Here is a 26,842-nt window from a genome sequence, read left to right on the forward strand (position 1 = left end):
CGTCTCCTGACACAGCAGCCCTTAAGGACCCTGCAGATCGCAGGCAAGAAACTACATTAAAGTGTATTTATTCTCATACGGGTGCTGTGCTAAGACCGACAATTGCGTCAGCATGGGTGTGTAGCGCAATTGCAGCTTGGACAGATGAGCTGACAGATCAATTTGATAATATGGATAAGGATACTATATTCCTAACTCTAGCCCATATTAAAGACGCAGTCTTATTTATGAGGGATGCTCAAAGGGACATTGGATTGCTAGCTTCTAGGTTCCAATGCCATGTCTGTCTCAGCGAGAAGATCCTTATGGACTCGCCAATGGACGGGTGATGCGGATTCCAAAAAACATATGGAAGTACTACCCTATAAGGGTGATGTATTGTTTGGGGATGGGCTAACGGACCTGGTTTCCACAGCTACAGCAGGTAAATCAAATTTTTTACCATATATTCCCCAACAGCAAAAGTTTTGCTATCAGATGCAGTCCTTTCGGTCGCACAAGTCCAAAAGAGGTCGGGGATCCTCTTTCCTCGCCAGAGGTAAGGGCAGAGGCAAGAGAGCACCTGCTTCGGCAGGTGCCCAGGAACAAAAGTCCTCCCCGGCTGCTCCAAAACCCACAGCATGACGCTGGGGCTCCCCTGAGGGAGTCCGCACCGGTGGGGGCACGTCTTCGACTTTTCAGTCAGGCCTGGGTCAGTTCGGACCTGAATCCCTGGGTGTTGGAAACAGTTTCCCAGAGTTACAAATTGGAATTCGAGGAGGTGCCCCCGCGCCGATTTTTCAAATCGGCCCTACCAGCTTCCACATCGGAAAGGGATATAGTGTTAGCTGCAATTCAAACGCTGTGTATACAGCAAGTGATAATCAAGGTTCCCCTGCACCAGCAGGGAAGAGGTTACTACTCAACCCTATTTGTGGTCCCGAAACCGGACGGTTTGGTCAGACCTATTTTGAATCTGAAATCCCTAAACCTGTACATAAAAAGATTCAAATTCAAAATGGAATCTGTCAGAGCGATAATAGCCAACATGGAGGAGGGGGAGTTTATGGTGTCTCTGGACATAAAGGATGCGTACCTTCATGTCCCCATATATGCCCCCCATCAGGAATACCTGAGATTCGCTGTACAGGATTGTCATTACCAATTTCAGACGTTGCCGTTTGGACTCTCCACGGCCCCGAGGATTTTCACCAGGATAATGGCGGAAATGATGGTGGTCCTGCGCAAGCATGGAGTCACAATTATCCCATACTTGGACGATCTCCTGATAAAAGCGAGATCAAGGGAGAAATTGCTGAGCAGTGTGGCGCTCTCTCTGAGAGTGCTCCAGCAACACGGTTGGATTCTAAATCTACCGAAGTCACAGCTGATTCCGACAACTCGACTACCGTTCCTAGGTATGATACTGGATACGGAACAAATGAAGGTCTTCCTCCCAATAGAGAAAGCCCAAGACATCCAGAACATGGTCAGAGACCTGCTAAAACCGAAAAGGGTGTCAGTTCACCAATGCACTCGAGTTCTGGGGAAAATGGTGGCGGCTTACGAGACCATTCCCTTTGGAAGGTTCCATGCAAGGACTTTTCAATGGGACCTTCTGGACAAGTGGTCCGGGTCCCATCTGCACTTACATCGGAAAATAACTCTGTCCCCAGGGACCAGAGTGTCCCTCCTGTGGTGGTTGCAAAGTGCTCACCTCTTGGAGGGTCGCAGGTTCGGAATTCAGGATTGGATCCTGGTTACCACGGACGCGAGCCTCCAAGGATGGGGAGCGGTGAAAAACATTTTTCAGGGTCTTTGGTCAGACCAGGAGTTTTGTCTACACATCAATGTGTTGGAACTCAGGGCCATTTACAACGGCATTCGACAAGCGGAGAGTTTTCTTCTAAACCTACCGGTTCTGATTCAATCAGATAATGTCACAGCAGTGGCTCATGTGAACAGCCAAAGCGGGACAAGAAGCAGAGTCGCGATGGCGGAAGCCACAAGGATCCTTCGCTGGGCGGAAAATCATGTAAGCGCTCTGTCGGCTGTCTTCATTCCGGGAGTGGACAACTGGGAAGCAGACTTCCTCAGCAGACACGATCTCCATCCAGGAGAGTGGGGACTTCATCAAGAAGTCTTTGCAGACGTAACACGTCTTTGGGGAACTCCTCAAATAGACATGATGGCGTCACGCCTCAACAAAAAACTTCGGAGGTATTGCGCCAGGTCTCAGGACCCTCAGGCAGTAGCAGTAGACGCTCTGGTAACACCGTGGGTGTTCAAATCGGTCTACGTGTTTCCTCCTCTTCCTCTCATCACAAAAGTGTTGAGGATCATAAGACGAAGAAGAGTACAGACGATACTCGTTGTCCCAGACTGGCCTCGAAGGGCCTGGTACTCGGATCTACAAGAGATGCTCACAGGAGATCCCTGGCCTCTTCCTCTGAGGGAAGACCTGTTGCAGCAGGGGCCCTGTGTATTTCAAGACTTACCGCGGTTACGTTTGACGGCATGGCGGTTGAACGCCGAATCCTAGCGAAAAAGGGGATTCCGGAAGAGGTCATCCCTACTTTACTAAAGGCTAGGAAGGAGGTGACGATAAGACATTATCACCGTATCTGGCGAAAGTATGTGTCTTGGTGTGAGACCAAGAATGCACCTACGGAAGATTTTCATCTGGGTCGTCTTCTCCACTTCCTACAGACAGGAGTGGATATGGGCCTGAAATTAGGCTCAGTTAAGGTACAGATTTCGGCCCTCTCGATTTTCTTTCAGAAGGAATTGGCTTCTCTTCCAGAAGTCCAGACGTTTGTAAAGGGAGTGCTGCACATCCAGCCCCCTTTTGTGCCTCCAGTGGCACCATGGGACCTGAACGTGGTGTTGCAGTTCCTAAAATCACACTGGTTTGAACCGCTTAACAAGGTTGAGTTGAAATTTCTTACCTGGAAGGTGGTCATGTTGTTGGCCTTAGCATCAGCAAGGCGAGTGTCAGAATTGGCGGCTTTGTCACACAAGAGCCCCTACTTGATTTTTCATGTGGATCGAGCTGAATTGAGGACACGTCCGCAATTTTTGCCTAAAGTGGTTTCTTCGTTCCATATGAATCAACCTATTGTGGTGCCTGTGGCTACAAGTGACCTGGAGGATTCCAGATCCCTGGACGTAGTCAGGGCCTTAAAAATTTATGTAGCTAGGACGGCTAGAATTAGGAAAACAGAGGCTCTTTGTCCTGTATGCGGCCAATAAGATTGGCGCTCCTGCTTCGAAGCAGACTATTGCTCGCTGGATCTGTAATACTATTCAGCAGGCTCACTCTACGGCTGGATTGCCGGTACCAAATTCGGTTAAGGCCTATTCCACTAGGAAGGTAGGCTCTTCTTGGGCGGCTGCCCGAGGCGTCTCGGCATTACAACTTTGCAGAGCGGCGACTTGGTCGGGGTCAAACACTTTTGCTAAATTCTACAAGTTTGATACCCTGGCTGATGAGGACCTAGCGTTTGCTCAGTCGGTGCTGCAGAGTCATACGCACTCTCCCGCCCGATTGGATGCTTTGGTATAAACCCCATGGTCCTTACGGAGTCCCCAGCATCCTTTAAGACGTAAGAGAAAATAAGATTTTAAACCTACCGGTAAATCTATTTCTCCTAGTCCGTAGAGGATGCTGGGCGCCCGTCCCAGTGCGGAAACTCTGCAAGACTTGTATATAGTTGTTGCTTACATAAGGGTTATGTTACAGTTGACATCGGTCTTGGACCGTTACTGTCGTTTGTTCATACTGGTAACAGGTTATGTATGTTCCAGATTGCATGGTATGATTGGTGTGGGCTGGTATGAATCTTGCCCTTGGATTGCCCATCTCCTCTGGGCACAGTTCTCTAACTGAGGTCTGGAGGAGGGGCATAGAGGGAGGAGCCAGTGCACACCCATAGTCAAAGTTCTTTTTAGGTGCCCTATCTCCTGCGGAGCCCGTCTATACCCCATGGTCCTTACGGAGTCCCCTGCATCCTCTACGGACTAGGAGAAATAGATTTACCGGTAGGTTTAAAATCTTATTTTTTCCAGTCCCCCCTCTACTCTGAAACAAGGGCTTCTATTCCAGCCTGATCATGGTACCAAAACCGGATGGTTCGATCCGATCAATTCTGAACCTCAGATCTCTGAACCCTTACCTACAGGTATTCAAGTGCAAGATGGAATCCCTGAGAGCCGTGATCTCAGGCCTGGAGGAAGGGGAATTCCTGGTATCCCTGGATATCAAGGATCCGTACCTTCACATCCCGATATGGCCACCTCATCAGGCTTACCTCAGGTTTGCATTGCAGGATACTCACTTACAGTTTCGGGCCTTGCCTTTTGGCCGCTCCATGACACCACGGGTGTTCACAAAGGTGATGGCGGAGATGACGCTACAACTCTGCGTGATGGGTGTGAACATCGTTCCATACTTGAACGATCTTCTCATAAAAGCGGCATCCGAGGCTCAGTTGTTGGAAAGCATAGCCCTGACTACACGGCTACTGATTGATCACTGGTGGAGCCTCAGTCTACAGAAATCACACCTGGAACCATCGTGAAGACTTCAGTTCTTGGGGATGATCCTGGACACGGTGTCTCAGAAGGTGTTTCTTCCTATGGACAAGTCCTTGACTTTTCAGTCGATGGTGCGCTCCATTCTGAAACCTCCAAAAATCTCGGTGCATCTTTGCATCTGCCTGCTGGGCATGATGGTAGCCTCATATGAGGCAATTCAATATGGAAGGTTCCATGCCCGTCCGTTCCAGCTGGATCTGCTGGACAAATGGTCAGGGTCACACCTGCACATGCACCGGTAGATATCCCTTTCGCCAAGAGAACGGATTTCCCTGTTAGGTGGTTGCAGACCTCCCACCTAGTGGAGGGTCGACATTTCGGAATTCAGACCTGGATTATATTGATGTATGCGAGCCTCCGCGGTTGAGGGTCTGTAACCCAAGGGGTACAGTTTCAAAGACGGTGGGTTACCTCAGGAGGTCTCCCTTCCAATAAACATTCTGGAACTCAGAGCGATTCTTCCCTCCTCCAACATCAGGCCATACAGGTCCAGTTGGACAACGTCACGGAAGTGGCATACATAAACAAACAGGGAGGAACCAGGGCCACAATGCGAGAGGTGTCCAAAATACTCCTCTGGGCGTAACGCAACGCCAGGGCCATGTCGGACATCTTCATTCCGGGAGTGGACAACTGGGAGGCAGACTTCCTCAGCAGACACGATCTTCACCTGGTGGAATGGGGAATTCACCCGCAGGTGTTCCAACTGTTGGTTCAACGGTGGGGCTGCCCCCTGATCGACATGATGGCTTCTCGTCTCAACAAGAAGCTACAACGTTACTGGTCCAGGACGAGGGATCCACAGGCTGCAGCGGTTGACGCTCTGACGGCGCCGTGGATTTACGACTTCATCTATCTGTTCCCTCCAATTCCTCTCATTCCCAGGGTCCTCAAGACTAAAAAGGGAAAGCGTTCAGAAAATTCTGATTGCCCCGGATTGGCCACGTCGGGCCTGGTATGCGGACCTCCTGGCCATGTTCCTCGAAGAGCCCTGGCCTCTGCCGCTTCAAATGGATCTTCTTCTGCAAGGTCAGTTCGTCTATCCAGACCTACCGTGGCTACATTTGACGGCATGGCGGTTGAAAGGGAGATATTAGGCCGAAAACAGCTTCCCTCTAAAGTTATCTAAACTATGGTCCAGGTTCGGAAGGTGGTCACAGCTAAGCATTACCACCGCATCTGGAAGAAGTATGTCTCCTGGTGTGAGGGTCGGCAGTACTCCACTGTAGATTTTCATCTGGGTAGGTTCTTACTCTTCCTGTAACCAGTTGTGGATATGGGCCTTCGTTTTGGGATCCATTAAGGTTCAGATCTCGGCCTTGTCTATTTTCTTCCAAAAACAATTGGCTGTTATCCCTGAAATCCAGACATTCCTAAAAGGTTTCCTTCATATTTAGCCACCCTTTGTTCTTCCTACGGCACCGTGGGATCTCAGTTTTGGTCCTGACCTTTTTGCAATCAGAGTGGTTTGAACCTTTGCACCGGTTGGACTTCGAAGACTGTCATGTTGTTGGCCTTGGCGTCAGCAAGGCATGTCTCGGAATTGGGGGCTTTATCCTGTAAGAGCCCTTACCTGGTATTTCACGAGGATAGAGCGGAGCTCAGGCCGCTGTTTCTGCCTAAAGTGGTGTCGCATTTCACATCAACCAACCGGTTGTAGTTCCTGTATTGTTTGACACGCCCGTTTCCTTAAAATTCTTGGAGGTGGTTCGAACTTTGAGAATTTATGTCAAGAGACAGCTCGTCACCGGAAATCTGATTCCCTTTGTGTTCTCTGTTACATTACGAAGGTCGGATGTCCTGCTACGAAGCAGTCAATTGCTCATTGGATCCGGATGACAATCCAACAGGCTTACTCTTCGGCAGCCTTGCCGCTGCCGAATTCTATTCAAGCCTACTCCACGAGGTGGGTGGGTTCTTCCTGGGCGGCTGCCCGTGGTGTCTCTGCTTTGCAGTTATGCTGAGCAGCTACTTGGTCTGGTTTGAACACATAAAGTTTTACAAGTTCGATGTCTTGGCTACTGAGGACCTTCAATTTGGTCGCTCGGTGTTGCAGGGGTCTCCGCACTCTCCCACCCAGTCTGGGAGCTTTGGGACATCCCCATAGTACTAAGACCATCCCAGTATCCCCTAGGACGTTACAGAAAATAGGATTTTAATACCTACCGGTAATTCCTTTTCTTGTAGTCCATAGGGGATTCTGGGCGCCCGCCTCTGTGCTATGTTTATGTTCCTGCAAGCGTTGTTCTTGTGTTTCTTTGTTTGGTCTGCTGTTGCTGTTCCTAGTTTCAAGTTGTAGTTAGCATGGCTATCCTCTTGTTGTGTTGTGTTGTGTGTTGGTTCTTTACCACACCACTTTTTCTTATCTATTTTCCTCCTCTCATAGTATGTCCATCTCCTTGTGCACAGTTTTCCTAGACTGAGTATGCAGGAGGGGCATAGAGGGGAGAAGCCAGCACACTGAAGACATTTTTAAAGTGCCATGGCTCCAATGGACCCCATCTATACCCAATGGTACTAAGAACATCCCAGTATCCCCTACGGACTAGGAGAAAAGGAATTAACGGTAGGTTTTAATTTCCTATTAATAATCTCCTAACAATGCCTTTAGTAACAATTCTATCTTTGGGATCTAGATTTGAACTTTTATCAACACCCAATATTTTCAGGCCAGTGACCACAAGATATCAAAAATATACAATTGATTAAAAAATAAAAATTTTACACAATACTAGAGATATAAACATAATATAGTTTTATTATTCATATCTGTACAATATTTCCAATCCTGAAGTCAAGATTTTTTGCCCTTAACGAGAGAGTGCTACCATTCAATTTTGGCTCCTCAAAACGGGTATTATAGCTTCTTTTACCCAACGCATTTCATCTCCACATGAGACTTCATCAGAGGTATCAATAGTACAGAATGGGGAAAAAATTGTGAGTTGTTAGAACAGATAAATCAAGCTGGCAGTCTACTAGATAATCAAACTTTGTTATCGAATCAAGGAAACATTGCACTTCAAACTTTAATATGTAATTAAAAAACACGTATTCCGAAACCCCTGTAGATGCAAAAAAAAAAAAAAAAGCTTAGTAACTTAACCCGCTGCATAAACTGAAGTGAAGTACCAGTGCTAACTTATCCGGAAACCATGGAAACAAGCACACTAAGCTTGCATTCTGAGGACCATGATGGTAGTAATCAAATAGATGGCAATATAAGAGGATGCAGCAGCAGCAATATATTTCATTGCCAATATCGCATCAATAAGTACTAGTCAATCGTTGCTTGAAAGCGAGCAAAAAAGCATGCAATGCACTATTCAACACCCTGACCACTTATCAAAATTCTGCAACCTCATTGCACATCTACATCACACACCTCATTTAATGCCACCTGAACCATAAAAATCAGTGTTGTCATTTCAGAGTAGTTGCTCTCACAAATATATTGCTTATGTGATTAAATATATATAAGAGAAGTATAACAAAACACAGACACTGCTGTAATAGAGGCCCAGGATCCCTCACCAATATAGTCCCAAATTTGGAACTATATTGGTAAGTGATGCCTGCGGGTTCTGGCACGTGCCAGTAACATCACAATGGCTCCCTGTGGGACATGCGGAAGTAACTGGAGGTTGTTGATTCACTAAGGTTTTTATGTCTCTGTAAGACCCAAATGTGGAACAACTAAATAGTCTTATAGAGTCTTTATTTCTTTATTCTGAAGACCCGTGAGTGCCAACAGCTACATTTTATATTGTTGGGCTATCTTAAGGTGGGTACACACGGATAGTTCCGTGCTTACATTCTAATGGTGCCCATACACTTGTACGATGCCCTGCGACGAGACATGGCAGGGCATCGCACCGGCAGTTCAGGTGCGATGAAATCGCACCTGAAACGCCAAAGTGATTACCATGCGACCATACAATAGATCGCATGGTAATCACGTGATCGGCACGTCACCACCGAGTGGGAGCAGCCTCTGGCCGCTCCCGGCGGGTGCCCATCGCACATCGCAGTGCGATATATCTTGTGGTTTTAAAACCACATGCGATCACACTGCGATGTGAGAGATATTAAGTGCAGCACATAATATCTTCAGACGCGACATTGGAGCGGCGTGCCCGCGCATCGCGTCTCAAGGTACCTAAAATGTGCATACAATCCTTCGATTTCTCTCACAGATGAGGCTGAATTCGAAGGTTAGCACCGATTATCTCACAAGTGTATGGGCACCATAAGCAATATGACTAGATTGCTTAACGTTAAGCACAGATCTCTCCGTGTGTATGCCCCCCAGCGATAGCGATGTGCGGCCCTGCGCTATCGCTGGTACTAGATTGGCCTGCTGTGTGCTGAGCGGTCTGTGCTAAATCGCTCAGCACGCATCTCTCCCTGTGTTTATGGGGCTTTAGACCCGGGAGGGCATCAGGGTGAGTATTGCTGGTAATCTGGTGTGGAGTGCCAGCCTGTAGTGTGTGTGTGTGTGTGTGTGTGTGTGTGTGTGTGTGTGTGTGTATATATGTAATATATATATATATATATATATAATATTATATTAAATAATAATTACAAAATTATTAAAATTAGCTCTAAGATTTTTAACCTCTGACTGGTGATGCCTAGAGTGGTCTGGGGAGGTATGTCATCCTGCCTGTCTGCCCTCTGTGGGGGGGAGGGCAGGGGGGAGGGGGTGTTCCTCCTTGTCCATTAGACCTGTATCAGTGGTTCTGATGTCAACTAAGTGACTGTATATTTAAACAGACAGACGGGTCCATTCACAGCACCTACTCCTTGCAGCATCTCTTATTTAATGTATCTGCCGTCTGTCGCATGCAGTTCATTGATATATTTTTTAGTACAGCACATGCATCAAAGTTACACTGCACATGTGTCCAAAGTCCATGCACACAGTTGCGATTGAGACACACAGGGATGAATTCAAGTTTGTCCAGCCATCAGCATGGCAGCCTAATCTTGTAAAAAAGTGTATACTGCCCCATAGGGTAGGGAGCACTTTTAATTGAATTCAGACGGGAGATGCAGCGCCATTGCCGTTAGTTAAAACGCTGTGGCAACAGCAATTTGCATCCTTCATCTGGAATTTAATTCCCCCCAGTAGTTTCAGAAATGTCTTGAAAATATATTGGGTGGTGTTTGGGAGGTGTCATGTTAGGCATGTTACTGAAGTGGTTGTGAACTTCTAATGTCTCATGTTCAAGGCCAGTACTCTGACTGAGATTCTGCACCAAGCATTGGGCTGGTTAAACTTTCAATGGGATCCGCTTTCTAGGTCGACAATAACTAAGTCGACCACTATTGGTCGACAGGGTCTCTAGATCGACATGCTCTAGGTCAACATGTCAAAAGGTCAACATGAGTTTTTCACAGTTGTTTTCTTTTTTTGACCTTTTTAATACTTAACGATCCACGCAGACTACGATTGTGACCTATGGCGAGCGCAGCGAGGCACCTTTCCCGAAGCATGGCGAGCCACTCATGTCGACCTTTTGACATGTCGACCTAGAGACCCTGTCGATCTTGCATACCACACCCCTTTCAATGGTGTGACCAATAGTTAAACAATTTAGGGTCCTGACTCCTAAGGACGGAGTTTATACAGTCTTACTGGTAATTAGGCAATGGGTATTTTGCAGGAAGCTAAGAAATCCTCCTGATTGATTTTTGCCCCCTCTGCATAGTCATTCATGATAATCAATGTGTTCTCTGTCTTGTACAGTAACCTAAATATATTTTTGTTCGGTTCATCATGTATAATTTAAGTCTGATGCCATGTGGTATTGGTCAAGAATGTCAGAAATCAGTTTGCAATATACTGTACATTGGTATTTGCAGAGTTACAAATTTAAGTGAGGGCTACATGGTGTCACTACCCTTAGAATATTTGCATTCAAATTGAGTTAGTTTTGTAACTAAGATTTTATATTTTGCAGCTATTAGCCTGAAAAGTAAATGATGGAAAATATAGCTGATTTATATTTATATTGTTTTCATTAAATTGTGGGCAGAAATTATAGTTTGATTAACCAATGACTCATTATGATCATTTGCAGAAATGGGGGGAGGGGGGTTGGGGACAGTTTGATTAAAATAAATTGTCACAAAGTTGCAGTATGTGGGGACAACTGTAAGGTAATTCTGAAAGCTCAAAATATGATCATCTTACTAAATGAAAAATCTCATCAGTCCCTTTCAGTATATCATCTGCTATCTAGGCTGTGGGAATATCCCTTTTCTCTTACGTCCTAGAGGATGCTGGGGTCCACATAAGTACCATGGGGTATAGATGGGTCCCTTGGGAGCCATGGGCACTTTAAGAGTTTAATAGTGTGGGCTGGCTCCTCCCTCTATGCCCCTCCTACCAGACTCAGTTTAGAAAATGTGCCCGGTGGAGCCGGTCACAGATAAGGGAGCTCCATAGGAGTTTTTCTAGTTTTATTATTTTTTAATCGGAGTTAGGCACAGGGAGGCTGCTGGCAACAGCCTCCCTACTTTGTGGGACTTAGGGGGGGGAGTAGTGTCCAACCCTTTGAGGTTAATGGCCACTATCTCTACTGACAGGACATTAAGCTCCTGAGGGTGATGATCGTTAACTCCCGAGGTGACTGCTCACTCCCGCTGCATGCCCCCTAACAGAGCCAGAAGATCGCGGTGGTGAGTTAGTCACCGGCAACCCGGTGTGAATGGCGGCTATAGGGTGGGAGCGCAGTACTGAAGCTGAGCTCCGGAGGCTCAGCGGTACTGCGGTGCTGTGAGGGGCGCCCTAGGCCAGCGCAATACCCTTACACTGGTCGCTACCTCTAGCAGGGTCTCTGAAATGCTGCTAGACACTAACCTCAGGCCTGTATAAAGAATTTCAAGTGCTGGAAGACGCGCCATTTTTGGGGGTGGAGCTTCTCCTCAGAGCGGATCCAGCAGCTCTCCAGCGCCATTTTCTCCATGCAGAAACCACACAGCAACGCTGACAGTGAACGCTGATCCTCCACAGACCTCCAGTCATCCTGTGCGGTACCAGAGGGTTATAGAAGGGGGGGGGGGGGGGGGGGTTAGTGCATTCTAACTGTGTAGTCTATTAAGACAGACAATTATTTATAACTATTTATTGGGGCGCTGGGTGTGCTGGCTCCATTATCTCTGTCTCTCTCTGAAGGTACTTGGGGGAAACTGTGTCTGACATATTCCTGTGTGTGTGTGTGTATGTAAATCTCACATTACTATGTCCAGGGACTCTGTATCTTGTGCTGCAGAGTATGTATCTTCACCAGAGGAATCCATTCCATGTACTCAGGAATGTAATATGTCTCAGCCTGCCGAATCCGAACCCCAGTGGGTGGCTTCTATTAAGGGAATGATATCCCAAATTTCTACTAGGATTGCGCATTGTGAGACTGAAGCACAGGTTTTAAAACAATCTCTGGAGGTTTTATCTGGTTCTGTTCCTACTACCTCAAATTCCCCTTGTATATTCCCAAAGAAACGTACGCTTGCCCAGATTATGCAGGTCGACACGGATACCGACTCTGACACGGCAGACGGTGAGGGGGATATGCGGGCGGGTGAGGCTTCCCTTGCAAAAGGGGTACAGCTCATGATTGAGGCCTTTAGGGATGTGTTACACATAACTGACAAACCACCTGAACAGGTTGAGGAGGCTTACTTTACTGACAATAAGAAGCCTCCCTGACTTTCCCTGCATCTAAGGAATTAAACGCATTATTTGAAAAATCCTGGGAAAACTCAGAGAAAAAATTCCAGATCCCAAAAAAGGTTGCCTTTCCTTTCCCTGAGGAAGATATGAAAAAGTGGGAAAACCCACCTATAGTGGACGCTTCTGTATCTAGACTATCTAAAAAGGTGGTGTTGCCTGTCCCTGGGTCTACCGCTTTGAAAGAACCGGCAAACCGCAAGATAGAGACTACGCTCAAATCCATATACACCGCGTCATGCGTGGCGTTAAAACCCACTATTGCCTGCGCATGGATTTCTTTAGCCATAGATAAGTGGTCAGGCACATTACTAGAGGAATTAGATTCTCTGGACAGAAGTGACGAATTGTTTTTACGTAACATACAGGATTCTGCGGGTTTCATGGTGGATGCCATGAAGAATCTGGGTCATCTGAATGCAAGGACATCTTCCATGGCTTTCTCGGCACGCAAGGGTGCGCCAATGGTCGCAGACGCGGATTCCAGGAGAAGTGTGAAGAACCTACCCTTCACAGGTCAGGCTCTATTTGGGGAAGCATTAGATGTGTGGATTTCCACGGCAACCGCTGGTAAGTCAACCTTTCTTCCCTCAGCCACTCAGTCAACGAAGAAACCTTTTTCTACATCCATGATGCAGTCCTTTCGGTCCGCAAAAGCTAAAAAGTCCAAGCCTGCCTCTGTCTCCTCAAAATCCTCAGCATGACAGTGGACCTCACAGCCTGGAGATCAAGCAGGTGGGAGCGAGACTCAGACATTTCAGTCACGTCTGGATGTCCTCCGGCCTGGATCCCTGGGTACAGGATATTGTGTCCCAGGGCTACAGGCTGGAGTTTCAAGAGATCTCACCTCACAGATTCTTCAAATCAGGCTTACCAGCTTTGCTGACAGACAGGGCTATCCTACAGGAAGCCATTCAAAAATTGGAAAGGGCAGATGTCATTGTTCCGGTTCCAGCTCATCTGGAAAACAAGGGTTACTATTCAAACCTATTTGTGGTACCGAAACTGGATGGTTCGGTCAGACCAATTTTGAACCTGAAGTAGCTAAACCCTTATTTGAGGGAATTCAAGTTCAAAATGGAGTCTCTGAGAGAGGTGATCTCAGGTCTGGAGGAGGGGGAATTCCTGGTATCCCTGGATATCAAGGATGCGTACCTTCACTTTCCAATCTGGCCACCTCACCAGGCTTATCTAAGATTTGCACTGTTGGACTGTCACTATCCGTTCCAGGCACTGCCATTCGGCCTCTCCACGGCACCAAGGGTTTTCACCAAGGTGATGGCATAGATGAGGGTTCTCTGCAGGCAGGGAGTAAATATAATTCCATATCTGGACGATCTGCTGATAAAAGCGTCATCCAGGGAGAAGTTGTTGCAGAGCATTGCTCTCACGACTCGTCTACTCCGGGATCATGGATGGATCCTGAATCTTCCAAAGTCACATTTGGAGCCGACAAGAAGATTGTCTTTCATAGGGATGATCCTCGACACACAGGTGCAGAGGGTGTTTCTACCAGTGGAGAAAGCGTCAATGGTCAGGGATGTCTTGAAGCCTGCCCGGGTATCGGTCCATCAGTGCATTCGCCTTCTGGGGAAGATGGTTGTGTCCTACGAGGCTCTACAGTACGGAAGATTTCATGCACGGCCCTTCCAACTGGATCTCCTGGACAAGTGGTCAGGATCTCACCTACACATGCACTGGAGAATACGTCTGTCGCCGAAAGCCAGGATCTCACTCCTATGGTGGCTACAACTGCCTCACCTTCTAGAGGGCTGCAGGTTCGGGGGTCAGAACTGGATCCTTCTAACCACGGATGCAAGTCTCAGAGGTTGGGGCGCAGTCACCTAAGGGGAAACCTTCCAAGGAAGATGGTCAAGTCTGGAATCCGTTCTTACGATAAACGTCCAGGAAACTAAGAGCCGTGTACAACGGTCTTCTACAAACAGCACACCTTCTGCAAGATCAGGCCATTCAAGTGCAGTCGGCCAATGTCACGACAGTGGCCTACAGAAACCGACAGGGCGGAACGAAAAGCAGAGCTGCGATGTCAGAGGTGACGAGAATCCTCCTCTGGGCAGAAAAGCACGTGGTGGTGCTGTCAGCAATCTTAATTCCGGGTGTGGACAACTGGTTTAGCGGACTTCTCAGTAGGCCTTCATCCGGAGGTGTTCGCAGAGTTGACAAGTCTTTGGGGTATACCTCAAATACACATGATGGCCTCATGCCTCAACAAGAAGCTTCGGTGGTACTGTTCCAGGTCAAGAGACCCTCAGGCTGTGGCGGTGGACGCGTAACTCCGTGGGTGTTCAAGTCAGTGTACGTGTTCCCTCCACTTCCACTCATCCCAAGGATTCTAAAGCTCATAAAGAGAACAAAAGTTCAGGCGATCCTCATTGCTCCGGACTGGCCAAGGAGGGCTTGGTACGCGGATCTTCTGGAGTTACTGCTGGAAGATCCGAGGCCTCTTCCTCTTCGAGAGGACCTTCTGCAACAGGGGCTGTTCGCTTATCAAGACTTACCACGGCTACATTTGACGGCATGGAGGTTGATCGCCAGTTCTTAGCTCGGAAAGGCATTCCCAGCAAAGTTATTCCTACCCTGATACAGGCTAGGAAAGGAGTAACGTCTAAACATTACCATCGGATTTGAAAAAAGTACATGTCTTGGTGTGAGTCCAAGAAGTTTCCTACTGTGGCGTTTCAACTTGGACGGTTTCTCCTCTTCCTGCAAGCAGGTGTGGATGTGGGCCTGCGTTTGGGCTCCATTAAGGTCCAGATTTCGGCCTTGTCCATTTTTTTCCAGAAACAATTGGCTTCCCTCCCTGAGGTTCAGACTTTCTTGAAAGGGGTCCTGCGCATCCAGCCTCCTTTTGTGCCTCCTACGGCACCTTGGGATCTTAACGTGGTGTTGCAGTTCCTACAATCGGATTGGTTCGAACCTTTACAGGAGGTTAAGGTCATGTTTCTTACTTGGAAGGCGGTCACACTGTTGGCACTGGCATCTGCTAGACGTGTTTCAGAATTGGGGGCATTGTCCTGCAAGAGCCCCTACTTGATTTTTCATGAAGATAGAGCTGAGCTCAGGACGCGTCGGCAATTTCTTCTGAATGTTATGTCGGCTTTTCATATCAACCAACCTATTGTAGTGCCAGTGGCTACTGACTTCTCAATTACCTCAGTCCTTAGATGGTGTGAGGGCTTTGGAGATTTATGTGAAGAGAACTTCTCGTCACAAAGTCGGACTCTCTGTTTGTCCTTTTATGATCCCAACAAGATTGGGTGTCCAGCTTCTAAGCAGACGATTTCTCGCTGGATCAGGTTTACTATCCAGCATGCGTATTCTACGGCAGGTTTGCCGTGTCCAAAATCTGTTAAGGCCCACTCTAATCGAAAGGGTGGGTTCTTCCTGGGCGGCTGCCCGGGGTGTCTCGGCTTTACAGCTTTGCCGAGCGGCTACTTGGTCAGGATCGAACACGTTTGCTAAGTTCTACAAGTTCGATTCTTTGGCCTCTGAGGACCTAAGGTTTGGTCACTCAGTTCTGCAGGGGCCTCCGCGCTCTCCCTCCCGTACTGGGAGCTTTGGTACATCCCCATGGTACTAATGTGGACCCCAGCATCCTCTAGTATGCAAGAGAAAATAGGATTTTAATTACCTACCGGTAAATCCTTTTCTCGTAGTCCGTAGAGGATGCTGGGCGCCCGCCCAGCGCTTTGTTATCCTGCAGTGGTTACTTGGTTCAGTACTGCTTTGTTCTTAGTTAAGTACTGTGTTGTTACTTAGTTAAGTAATGTTCTTCAGCTGTTGCTGAGTTTTCAAGCTGTTTAGCTTTGTTTGCCTTGTGTGTGAGCTGGTGTGAACCTCACCGCTATCTGTATAAATTCCTTCCCTCAAAGTTGTCAGTCTACTCAGGCACAGTTTCTATACCGAGTCTGGTAGGAGGGGCATAGAGGGAGGAGCCAGCCCACACTATTAAACTCTTAAAGTGCCCATGGCTCCCAAGGGACCCATCTATACCCCATGGTACTAATGTAGACACCAGCATCCTCTACGTACTACGAGAAAAGGATTTACCGTTGGGTAATTAAAATCCTACTTTCTTGGCTTTCCCCGAGTCACTGAATAACTGGATTTCTGTCATTTAATGTATGGGTACAGATTATTTATAACAGCAGGAAGAGAAACAAAGTTGTGCGATTAGAGTTGACAAGTATGTTTTTTAGTTTTGATCCATTTCTGCGTAATACGTTAGACACACTCAGTGCAATAAGACTCGAACCAATTTGCACTGTACTACAGACCACGTTACGATACACAATATTCATTTGTTATTCTCATGGATCCTTCTAAAGATGGCCATACTCATTCAGATTATAGGCACAAATTACATTCACCCATTGCTCCCAAACACCTGGAAACTGTAAAAAAAAAAAAAAAAAAAAAAGGTAATTCAAAATATGCTAGATCCGTTTGATGTAACCACATTGTCTAAACAACCTTATTTTGTCCTTTTTTTCCCCCTGTTCTTGCAGAATGTTTACTGAGTGAAGATAACTTCTCTGTACGCTGCCCCAAGCACAAGGTAAGGAACAGCTCCTTGTTTTTATTTGCTTACCATATGGACACACCAAATATTCTGTTTCCACTTTAAAAAAAAGAGATCTGTATTAGCTGTGGCGATAATAGAAGGTCAGATTTACATGTGTTTCATGACTTCTCCAAAATAAAACAATGTGGTGTTTCAGGGTAGTTAAAGGAAAATCTTGCAAACTGAAAAAAGTATGTATTAAAGTTCTAATCTCCAAAATGGAAACTTTCATATATGAAGGTAAATCTATTATTCTTTTCCCTCCCATCTTAAACAGATATACCCACAATCAGGCCCGGCGACAGGGTGGGTCAAAGAGGACACTGGTATGGGGCCCCCGAGGATCAGGGGGTGTCCGAGCATCAGGGGCACAAAAAATATGTAGGCAGCGCCTAAGAATGCTGTGACTCCGTGCACTCAGTGACGCCCATAAATTAATTAAGACTATTCATTTCACAACAAACACCCCCCACCCCCGGCTTACCCCGTCACTTGGTCTGATCTGGACCCGTGCTGTGTTGCTAGCCCGTCCCTGCTGCTGCCGCTGGCTCCGAGGAGCTGAGCAGTGGCACAGCACTGCAGGGCACACTGACAGTGAATATCAGACAGCAGCCGCTGGCAGCCTTACCAATGTGATGTCCCTGCAGACAAGGTCAGCCCCTCCTGTCTCCTTGCAATCTCCCTCACCGTTGTGACAATCTGTGGGTCTGTGTCTATATACTGTATGTATGTTTGTGTCTGTGTAGTATATGTATGGCTGTGCATATATATGTATATATGTATGTTTGTATACTGTATGTATATGTATGTATGTATATATATGTGTGTATATGTATCTATGTAGTTGATATCCTGGCTCTCGGGATCCTGGCGGTCAGCATGCCGACACTGGGATCCCAAATGCTAAAAATGCCTACATGTCTTTGTATTTGTATCTACTTTGCCATTGGATCCTATCCCTGGCGACAAGTACAGTCGTGAAACGTAGGCAACGTTTCGAGGCCTGCAAGCTCCTTTGTCAAGGTGTATGTGTGTGTGTGTGTGTGTGTGTGTGTGTGTGTGTATGTATGTGTGTGTGTATATATTTTATTTCTCTTACGTCCTAGAGGATGCTGGGAACTCCGTAAGGACCATAGGGATAGACGGGCTCCGCAGGAGACATGGGCACTTTAAGAAAGACTTTAGGTATGGGTGTGCACTGGCTCCAACCTCTATGCCCCTCCTCCAGACCTCAGTTTGATACTGTGCCCAGAGGAGACTGGGTGCATTACAGGGAGCTCTCCTGAGTTTCCTGTCAGAAAGTATTTTAGTTAGGTTTTTTATTTTCAGGGAGACTGCTGGCAACAGACTCCCTGCATCGAGGGACTGAGGAGAGAGAAACAGACCTACTTCTGTGAGTTTCAAGGCTCTGTTTCTTAGGCTACTGGACACCATTAGCTCCAGAGGGATTGGTACGCAGGTCTCACCCTCGCCGTCCATCCCAGAGCCGCGCCGCCGTCCTCCTCGCAGAGCCGGAAGATAGATGCCGGGTGAGTATGAGAAGAAAAGAAGACTTCAGAGGCGGCAGAAGACTTCTTGATCTTCACAGAGGTAACGCACAGCAGTAAAGCTGTGCGCCATTGCTCCCATACACCTCACACACGACAGTCACTGTAAGGGTGCAGGGCGCAGGGGGGGCGCCCTGGGCAGCATATAAACCTCTCCTTTGGCAAAAATACATATATACATGTACAGCTGGGCACTGTACATGTATATAAAGAGCCCCCGCCAGTTTTTTAAGATTTTCGAGCGGGACAGAAGCCCGCCGCCGAGGGGGCGGGGCTTCTCCCTCAGCACTCACCAGCGCCATTTTCTCCCCAGCACAGCGCTGAGAGGAAGCTCCCCGGACTCTCCCCTGCTTACTCACGGTGACAGAGGGTTTTCAAGAGGGGGGGGGGGGGGGGGGGGCACATAATTGGCGCATATACATATAAAAGGCGCTACTGGGTAAACATGTTGTGTTTCTTCCTGGGTCATATAGCGCTGGGGTGTGTGCTGGCATACTCTCTCTCTGTCTCTCCAAAGGGCCTGGTGGGGAAACTGTCTTTAGATAAGAGTTTCCATGTGTGTGTGGTGTGTCGGTACGCATGCGTCGACATGTCTGAGGTAGAAGGCTCGCCTAGGGAGGAGGGGGCGCGTATGAATGTGAGGTCTCCGTCGGCAGCGCCGACACCTGACTGGATGGATATGTGGAATGTTTTAAGTGCTAATGTAAATTTATTGCACAAAAGATTAGACAAAGCTGAAGCTAGGGAACAGTCAGGGAGTCAACCCATGTCTGTCCCTATGTCGCCGGGACCTTCGGGGTCTCAAAAGCGCCCACTATCCCAAATAGGAGACACAGATACCGACACGGATTCTGACTCCAGTGTCGACTACGATGATGCAAAGTTACAGCCAAAAGTGGCTAAATGTATTCGTTACATGATTATTGCAATAGAAGAGGTTTTGCATATCACAGAGGAACCCCCTGTCCCTGACACGAGGGTACACATGTATAAGGGAAAGAAACCTGAGGTAACTTTTCCCTCCTCACATGAGTTGAACGAATTATGTGAAAAAGCATGGGAATCTCCAGACAAAAAACTGCAGATTCCCAAAAGGATTCTTATGGCGTATCCTTTCCCGCCAACAGGCAGGATACGGTGGGAATCCTCCCCTAGGGTAGACAAAGCATTGACACGCTTATCAAAAAAGATAGCGCTGCCATCCCAAGATACGGCTACCCTCTAGGATCCTGCTGACCACAAGCAGGAGGTTACCTTGAAGTCCTTTTACACACATTCCGGTACGTTACTCAGACCGGCAATTGCGTCGGCCTGGGTTTGTAGTGCTGTAGCAGCATGGACAGATTCCTTATAAGCGGAAATTGAGACCATAGATAAGGATACCATTTTATTGACCCTAGGGCATATAAAAGATGCTGTCGTATATATGAGAGATGCTCAAAGATACATTAGTCTACTGGGTTCCAGAATAAACGCTATGTCTATTTCTGCTAGGCGAGTCTTATGGACTCGGCAGTGGACAGGTGATGCCGACTCAAAGAGGCATATGGAGGTTTTGCCTTACAAGGGTGAGGAATTGTTTGGGGAAGGTCTCGGACCTAGTCTCCACAGTTACGGCAGGTAAATCGAATTTTTTGCCTTATGTTCCCTCACAGCCTAAGAAAGCGCCACATTATCAAATGCAGTCCTTTCGGTCAAATAAAAGCAAAAGAGTACGTGGATCGTCCTTTCTTGCCAGAGGTAAGGGCAGAGAAAAAAAGCTGCACAACACAGCTAGTTCCCAGGAACAGAAGTCCTCCCCGGCCTCTGCAAAATCTACCGCATGACGCTGGGGCTCCGCTGAGGGAGTCCGCCCCAGTGGGGGCACGTCTTCGACTTTTCAGCCACATCTGGGTTCACTCACAGGTGGATCCCTGGGCAATGGAAATTGTTTCTCAGGGATACAAGCTGGAATTCGAAGAGGTGCCTCCTCGCCGGTTTTTCAAATCTGCTCTACCGACTTCTCCCCTAGAAAGGGAGATAGTGTTAAATGCTATTCATAAATTGTGTCTTCAACAAGTGGTGGACAAGGTTCCCCTGCTTCGAAGAGGGAAGGGATACTACTCAACTCTGTTTGTAGTCCCGAAACCGGACGGTTCGGTCAGACCCATTTTGAATTTAAAATCCCTGAACCTGTACTTAAAACGGTTCAAGTTCAAGATGGAATCGCTCAGAGCGGTCATCGCCAGCCTGGACGGGGGGGGGGGGGGGGGATTTTATGGTATCTCTGGACATAAAGGATGCATACCTTCATGTTCCCATTTATCCACCTCACCAGGCGTACCTGAGATTTGCGGTACAGGATTGTCATTACCAATTTCAGACGTTGCCATTTGGGCTTTCCACGGCCCGAGGATTTTCACCAAGGTAATGGCGGAAATGATGGTGCTCCTGCGCAAGCAGGGTGTCACAATTATCCCATACTTGGACGATCTCCTCATAAAAGCGAGATCACAAGAGAAGTTACTGAACAGCGTGTCACTGTCACTGAAGGTGTTACAGCAACACGGCTGGATTCTCAATATCTCGAAGTCGCAGCTGGTTCCTACGACTCGTCTGACCTTCTTGGGCATGATTCTGGACACAGACCAGAAAAGGGTTTTTTTTCCGATAGAAAAAGCTCAGGAACTCATGACTCTAGTCAAGAACCTATTGAAGCCAAAACAAGTGTCAGTACATCATTGCACTCAAGTCCTGGGAAAGATGGTGGCAACATACGAAGCCATTCCCTTCGGCAGGTTCCATGCAAGGACTTTCCAATGGGACCTATTGGACAAGTGGTCCGGGTCACATCTACAAATTCATCAGCTGATCACCCTGTCCCCCAGAGCCAGGGTATCTCTCCTGTGGTGGCTGCAGAGTGCTCACCTTTTAGAAGGCCGCAGGTTCGGCATTCAGGACTGGATCCTGGTGACCTTGGACGCGAGCCTCAGAGGGTGGGGAGCAGTAACACAGGGAAGAAATTTCCAAGGACCGTGGGTGTTCCAGTTGGTCTATGTGTTTCCTCCTCTTCCTCTCATACCCAAGGTGTTGAGAATAATAAGAAAAAGAGGAGTGAGAACAATTCTCATTGTTCCAGATTGGCCACGAAGGGCCTGGTATCCGGATCTGCTGGAAATGCTCACGGGAGATCCGTGGCCTCTTCCTCTGCGACAGGACCTGTTGCAACAGGGGCCCTGTCTGTTCAAAAGACTTACCGCGGCTGCGTTTGACGGCATGGCGATTGAACGCCGGATCCTAGCGGAAAAGGGCATTCCGGATGAGGTCATTCCTACTCTGATAAAGGCTACGAAAGACGTGACAGCGAAACATTATCACCGGATATGGCGAAAATATGTTTCTTGGTGTGAGGCCAGGAATGCTCCTACGGAAGATTTCCATCTGGGCCGTTTCCTTCACTTCCTACAGACTGGAGTGAATTTGGGCCTAAAATTAGGCTCCATTAAGGGTCAGATTTCGGCCTTATCCATTTTCTTTCAAAAAGAATTGGCTTCTCTCCCAGAAGTACAGACTTTTGTGAAGGGAGTGCTGCATATTCAGCCTCCTTTTATACCTCCGGTGGCGCCTTGGGACCTTAACGTGGTGTTGAGTTTCCTTCAGTCGTACTGGTTTGAACCACTTCAAACTGTGAAGTTAAAATATCTTACTTGGAAGGTGGTCATGTTATTAGCCTTGGCTTCGGCTAGGCGAGTGTCGGAATTGGCGGCTTTGTCTCATAAAAGCCCCTATCTGGTTTTCCATATGGATAGGGCGGAATTGCGGACCCGTCCTCAGTTCTTGCCTAAGGTGGTATCATCTTTTCATATGAACCAACCTATTGTGGTGCCTGTGGCTACGCGAGACTTGGAGGATTCCGAGTCCCTTGATGTAGTCAGGGCTTTGAAAATTTACGTGGCCAGAACGGCTAGAGTCAGAAAAACAGAAGCACTGTTTGTCCTATATGCAGCCAACAAGGTTGGCGCCCCTGCTTCAAAGCAGACTATTGCTCGCTGGATCTGTAACACGATTCAGCAGGCGCATTCTACGGTTGGATTGCCGTTACCAAAATCGGTCAAGGCCCATTCCACTAGGAAGGTGGGCTCGTCTTGTGCGGCTGCCCGAGGGGTCTCGGCACTACAACTGTGCCGAGCGGCTACTTGGTCGGTTTCAAACACCTTTGCAAAGTTCTATAAGTTTGATACCCTGGCTGAGGAGGACCTCCTGTTTGCTCAATCGGTGCTGCAGAGTCATCCGCACTCTCCCGCCCGTTTGGGAGCTTTGGTATAATCCCCATGGCCCTTACGGAGTTCCCAGCAATCCTCTAGGACGTAAGAGAAAATAAGATTTTAAACCCACCGGTAAATCTTTTTCTCGTAGTCCGTAGAGGATGCTGGGCGCCCGTCCCAAGTGCGGACTACTTATGCGAGACTTGTATATAGTTTTGCTTACATAAGGGTTATGTTATAGTTTCATCAGTTTTGGACTGATGCTACGTTGTTTTTTCATACTGTTAGCTGTTTAATGGATACACAAGTTATACGGTGTGATTGGTGTGGCTGGTATGAATCTTGCCCTTGGATTAACAAAAATCCTTTCCTCGTACTGTCCGTCTCTTCTGGGCACAGTTTCTCTAACTGAGGTCTGGAGGAGGGGCATAGAGGGAGGAGCCAGTGCACACCCATACCTAAAGTCTTTCTTAAAGTGCCCATGTCTCCTGCGGAGCCCGTCTATCCCCATGGTCCTTACGGAGTTCCCAGCATCCTCTACGGACCACGAGAAAAAGATTTACCGGTAGGTTTAAAATCTTATTTTTCACATATTGAGTGGGGTGGGGGGGGGGGGGGGGGGGGAGTTGAGGGTGTAGGGGGCCTCCAGAGATATCAGTTTATGGGGCCCAAAGATTTCTGTTGCCGGCCCTGCCCACAATGCATTTCAGACCCATTTTAAGATGTGCCAAAATAAGAGAAACCTCAAAAACCGGGTTCCCGGCTAGCTGTATTTCTGCAGCGGGGTACACTGTGTTACACAGGGAATAACATCCGGGTGTAGAGTAGGATCTTGATCTGGAGGCACCAACCGCTAAAGCTATGACCTTCTTCCCAGGATACATAGCGCTGCCTCCTATAACCCCGCCTCCGTGCACAGGAGCTTAGTTTGTAGTTGGTGTCTGCAATAGCAGGCATCTCAACAGCAAGGCTCCTCCTGGCAGCCCTGAAAAGAGCTTTTTCTTTGAAGAAAGAAGACTTCAAGGGCAGCAGCCAGTGTAGGATGTCAGTTTGACATCGCTGGCTGCTGCTCCATCACCTCCCCCAGCGGCGCCGCATACTCCCTCACCCTGGTTGCCAGGTACTTGCGGCGGAGGCTCCGGTTTCTGTCAGGCACACACACACTTCGCCGCAGCTCTCCAGGATCGCGTGGCCGCGTACAGGGAGGAGGTAAGAGGGTCCTCCAGGCGGGACCTGCCGCAATCCGGCGCAGTCCATAGGAGGTGGACATTGTGTTAGTACAGGGTCCCCACTAGACCACCAGGGCAGGGCACAGGTCGGGTAATAACCCGTTTTATGTGGCCCGCAGTACCTGGTGGTGGAAGCCCAGAAAGGGGAATGTGCTCCAGCCTGTAGCCCCTCCCCCAGCTTCGGGCTTAATTTTACATAAGTGTTCCCGCCCTGGAGCGGCATACACTCTCTCTCCCTCACTCCCTGCTGCAGCTTGACGCCATAAATACATGCTGAAGCTGTTCTGGGACTGCATGGGCAAATCATCCTCTGTAAAGCTGCCTGTTCCTCAGCGTTGTGCATTTACAGGACACTTAAGTATTCTACATGCATTTTGGCAGTGTTAGTTAAGAAATAGTGCATTGTGTCAGGGTTATTTTGTACAAGTTCCCCTGTGATATACATCCAGTCTTTACTGTGCATTGTTATATCTCAAGACATATATAGCTTTACTGGTTATTACTTAGTATTGCTAGTCCAGTGCAGTTTATTGCTGGTCATTATTTCTGCATTGTATTTGTGACTGCGTGTGTGTACATATAGCTGCTCTGTGATATATCTTTTCCGTGTATCCCACTCCTACTGCTATCTCTATAGTCTATACCCTGAGTGCTAAGTGCATCAGGGTTTTTAGTGTAATATAGGCGTTTCACAGGAACTACTGAAATAGTATTTTTCCCTGTGTGTTCCAGTCACCGTATACCCCTTAGATCCTCTGTTTGTGTTTTACATTGCACAGGGAATCTTGTGGGGTATTTCTTTCTGCATTTCTTGTACGGTGTTGCTCTGGGTATAGCCTCCATATCATGTCGGCTACGCAGGGTGACTGTTCGGGGACCGATCCCGCAGTGCGCGGTGCTGACGTCACGGACCCATTAGAGGATAATATTGCAGCCGAGGGGTCCAGTGCTGGGGGTTCCTTGCCCCCCAGTCAGATTGTAGCAACGGGGGCCCATCAGGACCCACCTTGGGCTACTTTCTCTGCCTTGCTGAGTAAGCTGGTGGCTAATAGCACGCCCCCTATGCCCCCCTGTGCCTCTGCAGCCACATGTTGTCCCTGCCGTTAACCCACCATGGGCAGATGCTCTATCCTCTCAGTTACAGCAATTTCATCAGACTATGGCAAAACAGAAAATTGACCCTCGCCCACATAAGGCCAAGGAGCCCTCTAAGCGGGCCCTTGTTTCCTCAATCCACTCCTGCACCGGATACATCTTCTGACGAAGACGGCGCATATACTGATCCCGCAGACACTGATACAGATGTTTCTGATTGGCAATCGATTTCTCAAGTGGATGTGCCTGATCTCCTGGAGGCCATCAGGCTGATTCTTCAGATCACTGACGATACCGATCCTCAGGATGACCAAACTGATTTTACCTCATTCTGACCACCTAGTGGACATACGTCAGAAATCCAGGGAAAAAGTTTACACCTCATAAGAAGATGCTTGCTCGCTATCCTCTCTTTGCAGAGCTGACTAAAAATTGGGAAACACCGCCTCCAGTGGACTCACATGTCGCACGGATGGTGGTATCCTCTGCTCTGCCGGTCACTACCGTCACTTCTCTGAAGGAACCGACGGATAAACGTGTTGAGGGCTGCTTGAAGTCTATTTATACTCTGGCAAGAGCAATGCATAGACCCACTATTGCAGCCTCATGGGCTGCCGAGGCCATTACGGCCTGGGTTCAGGAGGTGGAGGAGGAACTACCGTCCAACTTTCCTGACAATGCGAAACATTGAGTGGGAGGCCAACTTCTAGGGTTTGCTCAGGCGTGGTTAAAGACCACTTCGGACACCTGGGCACGGGAAGTCGTCACTCAAGGGTACGCCATCTCCTTCAAGAAATGTCCCCCTCGTCGGTTTTGCTCAACAGACATCCCTTCAGATATGACAAAGGCAAACGCTCTGCATGTGGTGGTACGATCCCTCCTAGAAACAGGAGTGGTAGTATCGGTGCCCCTGTCTCAGAGGGGCAGGGGGTACTATTCCACGCTGTTCTTAGTCCCGAAGCGGAATGGGTCCTCGCGGCCCATTCTCAACCTTAAGTCTTTGAACAAATTTGTGTGGGTATCCAAATTCCGTATGGAGACTCTCCGCTCTATTGTTCTGGCTATGGAGCCAGGGGATTATATGGTATCCCTGGATATACAGGATGCTTGCCTGCATATACCTATTGCCATGTCGCACCAGCAATACCTGCGGTTTGCTATTGGCAACCTCCATTATCAATTCCGGGCCTTGCCCTTTAGACTAACGACAGCTCCGCGAATCTTCACTAAAGTCATGGCGGTGATGACGGCTGTACTATGCCGTCGGTATCAGGATCCTGCCGTATCTGGACGACTTGCTGATCCTGGCCAACTCGCCAGAAATTCTCCTCCGTCATCTGGAACTGACGGTCCAGTTTCTACAAGCCCACGGATGGCTCATCAACTGGAAGAAATCATCCCTGGTCCCTGCTCAGAGCATGTTTTACCTGGGAACGGTGTTGGACACTCACAACCAGCAGTTGTTTTTGTCCCAGGAGACAGTCCTGAACCTTCAGGACAGAATACGATGCTTCCTGTCTCGTCCACGAGTGTCGATACACTCGGCGATGCAAGTACTGGGCCTCATGGTATCGGCATTCGACATGGTAGAGTATGCTCCATTTCATTCCCGCCCTCTACAGAAACTGGTTTTTGTCAAGTGGGATGGCCTGCCTCACCGGATCAGGTCTCAAATGATCTCTTTGTCTCCGGAGGTCCATCTGTCACTGACCTGGTGGCTCCAGGACCAGCAGCTGAGCAGGGGCCGTCCCTTCTGGATCTCCCACTGGGTCCTTCTGACGACTGACTTCATGTCATTGTTTAAGTATATAATTAACCACTCAATATAC

At 48.1% G+C, this 26,842-nt stretch overlaps 1 protein-coding gene across 6 annotated transcripts in view; it reads left to right on the forward strand.

The window, feature by feature from the left end:
- Positions 1–26,842, forward strand: part of LOC134958057 (transcription factor 20-like) — a 325,652-nt gene that overhangs the window by 276,566 nt on the left and 22,244 nt on the right. For all 6 annotated transcript variants that reach the window (XM_063940406.1, XM_063940402.1, XM_063940403.1 and 3 more), the window contains one exon: positions 16,843–16,892. In XM_063940406.1, coding sequence (XP_063796476.1) covers positions 16,843–16,892 — 50 coding nt within the window. The remainder of the gene's footprint in view (positions 1–16,842; positions 16,893–26,842) is intronic.

The sequence above is a fragment of the Pseudophryne corroboree genome, chromosome 9 (genome assembly GCF_028390025.1).
Source record: "Pseudophryne corroboree isolate aPseCor3 chromosome 9, aPseCor3.hap2, whole genome shotgun sequence".
Taxonomy (NCBI): Eukaryota; Metazoa; Chordata; class Amphibia; order Anura; family Myobatrachidae; genus Pseudophryne; species Pseudophryne corroboree.